This window comes from Myotis brandtii, unplaced genomic scaffold, assembly GCF_000412655.1.
Source record: "Myotis brandtii unplaced genomic scaffold, ASM41265v1 scaffold470, whole genome shotgun sequence".
Classification (NCBI taxonomy): Eukaryota; Metazoa; Chordata; class Mammalia; order Chiroptera; family Vespertilionidae; genus Myotis; species Myotis brandtii.
In genome coordinates this window covers 107,575-115,171 of record NW_005367953.1, presented here as the reverse complement: position 1 = coordinate 115,171, position 7,597 = coordinate 107,575, and the positions used below count along the sequence as shown (strand labels likewise).

Sequence of the window (7,597 nt, the reverse complement as noted above, 5' to 3'; positions counted from 1 at the left end):
ACCGGAATCGAACCTGGGACCTTTCAGTCCGCAGGCTGACACTCTATCCACTGAGCCAAACCGGTTTCGGCCCTTTTTAAACTTTTAAAATCAGGATCTAAGCCCATTGATTTAGACTTGTTATATTTTACTAGGGAATTGAACTTTTTATCATTATCCTTTTTATTTCTAGTAATGCTTTGTTGTAAAGTCTGTTTTATCTAATATTACTGTAGCTACTTCTACATTTTAGGATAATATTTACCCTAAATTTTTAAAACCTTTTACTTTAAAATTTTCTCTGTCTTTATGATTTGGATATCTTTTATAAATAGCTTTTAACTGAATTTTTTCATCTAGTCTTATAATCATTGTCTTTTAACTGGAGCATTTAATTGACTTACATTTATTGTGACTACTGATATATTTGTATTTTTTCTGTCACTTTAATTTGTATTTTCAGTTCTTTTATCCTCCTCCCTACTCCCAAATCTCTTACTTGTTTTGGATTGATTGAATTATATGTATACTAGAGGCCCGGTGCACGAAATTCGTGCACTCCCTCAGCCCAGCCTGTGCCCTTTTGCAGTCTGGAAGCCCTCAGCTGCCCCATGAGCAGGCCTCCTAAGCCATCAGTTGGGCATCCTTAGCACTGCCACAGAGGTGGGAGAGGCTCCCAGCACCGCCACTGCGCTCGCCAGCCATGAGCCCAGCTTCTGGCTAAGTGGCGCTCCCACAGTGGGAGCGCACTGACCACCAGGGGGGAACTCCTGTGTTGAATGTCTGCCCCCTGGTGGTCAGTGCACGTCATAGCCACCGGTTGTTCAGCTATTTGATCAATTTGCATATTAGCCTTTTATTATATAGGATAGTTCTTACTATATTTCTAGCTTCTTTAGTTCCAAAGGCATATGGTCATTTTTACATATAAATAGGAATTAGAATGTTAAGCAAGCACACAATTATTTTTGACATTTTAAAATGCTTACTTAACAAAGTTGAAAGATAATCAACAGTAATTCTCTACATAAATAATAAAAGGACCCCCTCAAGCTATATGCTATTTTGGCCAATGTTTTAATTTCTTCTTGTTTTTTAAAAATCCATACATTTGGTATTATTATTTTATGCATTTAATATTTGTTTGTTTAAATTTAACCACATATTTACTAATTTAGTTGCTCATCAAACCTTCTTAGACCTTTTATCTAAGATCATTATCCTTCTGCTTGAAATACATTCTTTATTATGCTTTTTAATAATAGTGAATTACAAAAACACTCTCATAATTGGTTGCACATTAAATAATATATTATTTAAGAATGTATATGTTTGTAGTAAATACTGTTATCATAAGTTTCATAATAAATGGCTCTGGAGGGGAGAAAAGATGAAGGTATCAGGAAGAGCCAGATAAGGGGTGGGGCGGGGGGAAGGAGACTTCAAAGATACTTAATGTTCTACCATATTTCATTAATTTTGACAAACCAATTTTTTTAGGAATAAAAAAGCACATAACTTCAGATGCAGCACAAATTAAGAAAACATTTTGAATAATTTTATATCAATAAATTTTAAAACTTAGATAAAAATGTATAAATGTATAGAAATATATGAATTACTAAAATTGACTCAAGAAGAAATAAAAATACCTGAATAGTCCTGTATTTTTAGTGTTTCCTGAAAAAAGGATTTGCATTGCTTCTGCCTGGCACACAGGTGCATAACTAGCCAATGATCACAAACAAAATACAAAAATATTGTGAATTTAGCTATGAATGCACTTAACAACTAGCCTATATTTATGAATTCTTGGTCCGCACAGGTAACTTTGAAGTTCCAGTTTCATATGACAGACTTTTATTAGATTCTCCTCTTGAGAAGGCTTTTTCTGCTATTTTTTGTGCCCCAAATGGCCAACAGAATGGTAAATCAGAGTCACCTGGGTTGAGTGTGTCTCTTCAAGGTGAAAGCTAATTGTGTCCTTGCTTAACACCATTGCTGATTAAATATTTATGAGTGCATGTATGTGCATTTTCATCTCAGTAGTCTAGGCTAAATAATAATCCAATTTCTTCCCATAAAAATACTAAGTGTCTTTAGCTCAGATTTCCAATTCTGTTAATGGGAGAAGTCAATTGCTTTCCTGAGTTGCCGAATAACACCTTCTGTTGACCTGAAAATGAACTGCTTTTTAAAAAATGTATCTTTATTGTTGAAAGTATTACAGATGCCCCCCCCCCTTTTTCCCCCCATTGACCCCCTCCATTTTGCACGTGCCCCTCCCAGGCCATGCATATAAGTTCCCTGGTTAATCTCTCCACACACACCCCACCCCCGAATTCCCTCTGAAATTCATCAGTCTGTTTCATGCTTCTCTATCTCTGGATATATTTTGCTTATCAATTTATTTTGCTCTTTAGATTCCACATATAAATGATATCATGAGATACTTGTCTTTCTTTGACTGGCTCATTTCCCTTAGCATAATAATCTCCAGATCCATCCATGCTGTTGCAAATGGTAAGAGTTCCTTCTTTTTTACAGCAGCGTAGTATTCCATTGTGTAAATGTACCACAGTTGTTGTTTTGTTTTTTTTATCCACTCATTTGCTGATGGGCACTTAGGCTGTTTCCAAGTCTTAGCTATTGTAAATGGCGCTGCTATGAACATAGGGGTGCATATACTTTTTGTGATGAGTGTTTCAGGTTTCTTAGGATGTATTCCTAGAAGTGGAATACTGGGTCAAATGGGAGCTCCATTTTTAATTTCTTGAGGAAACTCCATACTGTTTTCCACAGTGGCTGCACCAGTCTGCATTCCCAACAGCGGTGTACTAGGGTTCTCTTTTCTCCACAACCTTGCCAACACTTGTTGTTGGTTGATTGGTTGATGATAGCCATTCTGACAGGTGTGAGGTGATATTTCATTGTCGTTTGATTTGCATCTCTCAGATGATTAGTGACTTTGAGCATTTTTTCATCTGTCTCTTGGCTTTCTGTATATCCACTTTGGAGAAATGTCTATTTAGGTCTTTTGCCCATTTTTTAAAACTGGATTGTCTTCCTTTTGTTAAGTTGTATGAGTTCCCTATATATTTTGGAGATTAACCTCTTATCAGATGTATCATTGGCAAATATGTTCTCCCATGTAGTGGGCTCACTTGTTATTTTGATGTTTGTTTTTTTTTTTTGCCGTGCAGAAGCTTTTTATTTTCATGTAGCCCCATTTGTTTACTTTTTCCTTAGTTTCCATTGTCCTAGGACAGTGGTCGGCAAACCGCGGCTCGCGAGCCACATGTGGCTCTTTGGCCCCTTGAGTGTGGCTCTTCCACAAAATACCATGTGCGGGCGCGCACGTACAGGGAACGTTGTGGAGTGAAAGAAGATGTAGTGTCGAGGATTGAGAAAGGTATGTTGAGATGGTTTGGACATTTAGAGAGGATGAACGAAAGGAGATAGACGAAACAAGTATACAAGACGAGTGTGGATGGGAGAGTTGGAAGGGGTCGACCTCAGCGAATGTACCTCAATCAGATTGAGGACGTTTTTAGCAAAGGCCAGTTTAGGAGTACCCTAATTAAGTTAATAACAATGTACCTACCTATACAGTTTAAGTTTAAAAAATTTGGCTCTCAAAAGAAATTTCAATCGTACTGTTGATATTTGACTCTGTTGACTAATGAGTTTGCCGACCACTGTCCTAGGAGATGTTTCGGTAAACATGTTGCTATGAGAGATGTCTGAGATTTTGGTGCCTATGGTTTCTTCTAGGACTTTTATGGTTTCACGTCTTACATTTAAGTCTTTTATCCATTTTGAGTTTATTCTTGTGTATGGTGTGAGTTGGTGATCTATACAAAGACATTTTTGAAGAGATATTTTATTTAGACCTTTTGTTGTTTTTAGTGGGAATGTATCTAGTCTGCCATAAGGTTGAAAATAGTTGTCCTTTATTTTCGTGTTAACATTAATACAGTATTTACCATTCATTTAAGGTATCTCCACTTATTCTTATGAACATCAATTCTCTTTTTCCTTTCTTTTATTTTACTAAGGTTCTTAAGTTGGGCATCAAGAGGCCTGGATTTTATGGTCTCTGAAACCTTGTTTTCTCATCTACTAATGGTTAGGCAACTGTTATTTCCAGCACTGGCCATGGTTCTGTGAGTTTATCCATCTGTTTGTATGCCTTGTCTTCTGGTACATTCTGTTTCTCCTTCTGTCTCTATAATGCTCCACATTGGAGGGGAGTCTTAGGGAGGGCAGGTACACACCAGAAGGAGTTGCATTAGTGGAGGGAGTTTCTGACCTCTAAGGAATGAAGTATGATATCCTCTATAATCTGAGCCAAACTTTTGCTGTTCCCTAGGTGTCATCTGCCTCTTTCAAGAAGCCTGCCATAGGTGCCATTTATTACGCATTTCCCAGAGTATCAGGGAGACTCAAGAGAGTCCACACTTGGAGATTCTGGAGAGTTTTGGAGGAGGACTGAGCTCAATGCAAAAGGAGATGCTGCTGAAGGAAGAGACAGTTATCTAGTCCCGGAGAGTCTGTCCTCTAACCTTCATCAAGCTGTGTGAGTGCACGTGTGTGGGTGGCACTCCCTTCTCTGCCAGTCTCTGCTACTTTTAATAAGCTTCTTGTGTATCAAATGAATGCTCCACTTCCCTATACAGTGATTCTATTTTGATCATATTTGACTTTTTTTTTATTTGGGATTTTTGAATTCTTCTGAGTCTCTTGAGTGATCTCTCTCCTTCCCTCCTCCCACCCTCTCTCCCTTCCTTTTTTCCATTCTTTCTTTTTTTGCAGATGTTTTCAATAAAAGAAGGACTACTGTCTGTTAATCCATACCTCAAAAACCCAGCCTGGAGGGCAGGAGGGGAGGGAGTTATATTATAAAATGATTAAGTGAAATGATCTTTCATAAGACAAAAACCAAACAGAATGTAACCACTACAGGTGTTTGAGTTAGTTATATTAAAAAGAAAAAGTGATTTCCCCATACAAAAGTGTGACTTGGTACAGAAAACGTTTCCTTCCTTTTTTTTTATTCTTTAATCTTCACCAGAGGCTATTTTTTCCCATTGACTTTTTAGAGAGAGTGGAAGAGAGGGAGAGAGGGAGAGGGGTAGAGAGAGGGGGAGGGAGAGGGCGAGGGCGAGGGGGAGGGAGAGGGAGAGGGAGAGGGAGAGAGAGGTGTGAGAGAGACAAATTGATTGATTGCCTCCTGCCTGGACCAAGGCCAGGAACAAATCTGCAAACCAGGTATGTGCCCTTGACCAGAATCAAACCCATGGCCCTTTGGTGTGTGGGCCGGTGTTCTACCACTGAGCCACACCAGCCAGGGCCAGAAAACTTTTCGTAAGTATGTGTTGGGAGGAAGAGTTGGAGTGGTTAAAGGTGAAAACATCCCCAGGACTGAATTCCAAGGTCTGGAAGCCTGAGCCTAATGAGTCTATGCCCCTGAGGAAAGCATAAAGCAATGTATTGGCATTCCATCCTTCCACCAGAGTCAGAAGCCTCCTGAGTGCACCTCTAACATGCCCTGTTCACATTCCTGATGGTGCTTACAGACTGAGGAGCGCTCAGCCTACCAGCTAGGGTGGGGGTAACTGGGAAGTACAAATCCTTTGGGGCAATGGGGAGGCCAGAAAGGTGATCCTAAGTAACTGCCTCCCCACTTCCCTCTCAAAAGAACACACATATGGAAAGCTCTTAGAACTTAAGTAGTGTAAATTCAAAAACAAGTACCGGGAGCCCTGTACATCTTTCTGAAGAAATGTGATGGACGTAGCTAGAGTCAAGTGGGCTCTGCTGTGACTGTTAGCGTTCATAAAAGGTTGACCTTGTGCTGTGCACCTTGGGGGTGTGCAGAGGTATCAGAATCAGTTTCTGTTCCCTAGAGGCTTACACCCAAGCAGAGGAGCTAAGACATATACACCTGAAAAACAGCCACTAGGTGTTTTAATTATATTTTTTTAGTTTCTTATATTTCTCTCCAAAAGGTATCTTGGGAATTTCTTACAGTGATATGGTGACAGCCTAGTTCCAGTCATCTTGCTTATGTTCCTAAAAAAACCCATATAGGAACTATAATTATCAGTTAAACTGGGAATAGAGAAAATCTGCAAACTAAAATATGTAATTGTGGCCCAAACTGCCCTACACCAACGGAGCCAATATGGGAAGTCACAACTGGAAGAGTGGCATGGTGGGTACAGTGGGGTGGGTCAGACAATATATAGGGGTTGTAGTGGTGGCAAATTCCAAAACTCACTAGCAAATAGTAACCTTCAGGTGTCTGAGAAGGACCCACTTTGAGAGGGAATGGCTACGAATAGGACAGAGGAGAAACATGGGACATGTGTGTTAGGGAGACAGAGAAGGCATGGAATGTGCATGGGAGTCTATAAAGGGAAAGTTTTAGGAAGCACCACTTGCAAAAGAGAGGAGACTTCCTTGGAAGTCAAATGACAGTATCCTTTGATAGCAATGACTGATGAAGAATAGGAGGAAATGAGCGATAGTACACGCCGCCCCTTTGAACTGTTAGGATGTAAGAACCAGAGGAATCCTGGCGACATGGGAACTATATATTAAAGAAAGTATCCCTCAATGTAACAATGGAAGAAAAAGCCCTCATACCGAGAAACTGGGAATGTTCTGCTACCTGACTCTTTCCTCAGTATCCATCTGCAAATAGCTGTGATCCAGAAAAATCAAACTCGTTCAAATAAAAGAGTGAAACAGCAGTATCAATACAAGAGCATTATAGGAAAAAGCAGAAAGAGAAGCAAAAGTCTGGCTATGAAGAAAACTCACCAAAAAGTGTTATCACAAAGTAGAGGACAATTAAATCCAGCACCAGGGCACGCGAAATACAACACCCATTGACTCACTGGGCTGTAAAGCCCCTAGACCAGCGGTTCTCAACCTGTGGGTCGCGACCCCTTTGGGGGTCGGACGACCCTTTCACAGGGGTCGCCTAAGACCATCAGAAAACACATATATAATTACATATTGTTTTTGTGATTAATCACTCTGCTTTAATTATGTTCAATTTGTAACAATGAAAATACATCCTGTATGTCAGATATTTACATTACGATTCATAACAGTAGCAGACTTACAGTTATGAAGTAGCAACGAAAATAATTTTATGGTTGAGGGGGTCACCACAACATGAGGAACTGTATTAAAGGGTATGAGGGTATGAGGAAGGTTGAGAACCACTGCCCTAGACCGAGAGGGAGGCGCAGTGCCCGGTGTACGTCTGCAGAGCCCTCCCCACAGAAGGGAAGCAGGTGGAAAGGCATGGAGGCGCTAAGGGGTCTGGAGACCGAGAGCCCGGAGGAAACCAGGTAGCCAGGGAAAGAGCCCCTCGCGGTCCCACGGGCCCCTGAACGGTGCCTGGGGATGAGCGACCATCGAGTCGCCCCGACCTCCGAGAGTCCTAGAGAGGAAACGGAAGAGACCCTCCCCTTACGCACCTGTCTGACAGCGTTCGCCTACTTCCGGTCCTCGGAGGGCACTGGGGAACTTGGCGCGGTTGCGGGGCCTTGGGTGAGAGTCGGGTTGGGGCCACGAGGCGCGGTGGTGGTGGGGGCGCTGG

General features: G+C 41.0%; 2 protein-coding genes across 4 annotated transcripts in view; both read left to right on the top strand.

Annotated features, from left to right (window-relative positions):
- The window catches only part of LOC102250653 (transmembrane protein 225-like), a 13,071-nt gene extending 8,236 nt beyond the window's left edge, over nt 1–4,835 (top strand). Inside the window, 1 exon segment of the mRNA XM_014547290.1 lies at nt 4,352–4,835. Coding sequence (XP_014402776.1) covers nt 4,352–4,521 — 170 coding nt within the window. The 3' untranslated portion in view covers nt 4,522–4,835.
- The window catches only part of ZSCAN25 (zinc finger and SCAN domain containing 25), a 17,948-nt gene continuing 14,864 nt past the window's right edge, over nt 4,514–7,597 (top strand). Inside the window, exon 1 of one of the 3 annotated variants that reach the window (XM_014547299.1) lies at nt 4,514–4,558. The gene's annotated coding sequence lies outside the window, so the exon portion shown is untranslated. Of the gene's footprint in view, nt 4,559–7,462; nt 7,549–7,597 lie in introns of those variants that run through there. The other 2 variants (XM_005875812.2, XM_014547298.1) reach the window with 2 other exon arrangements.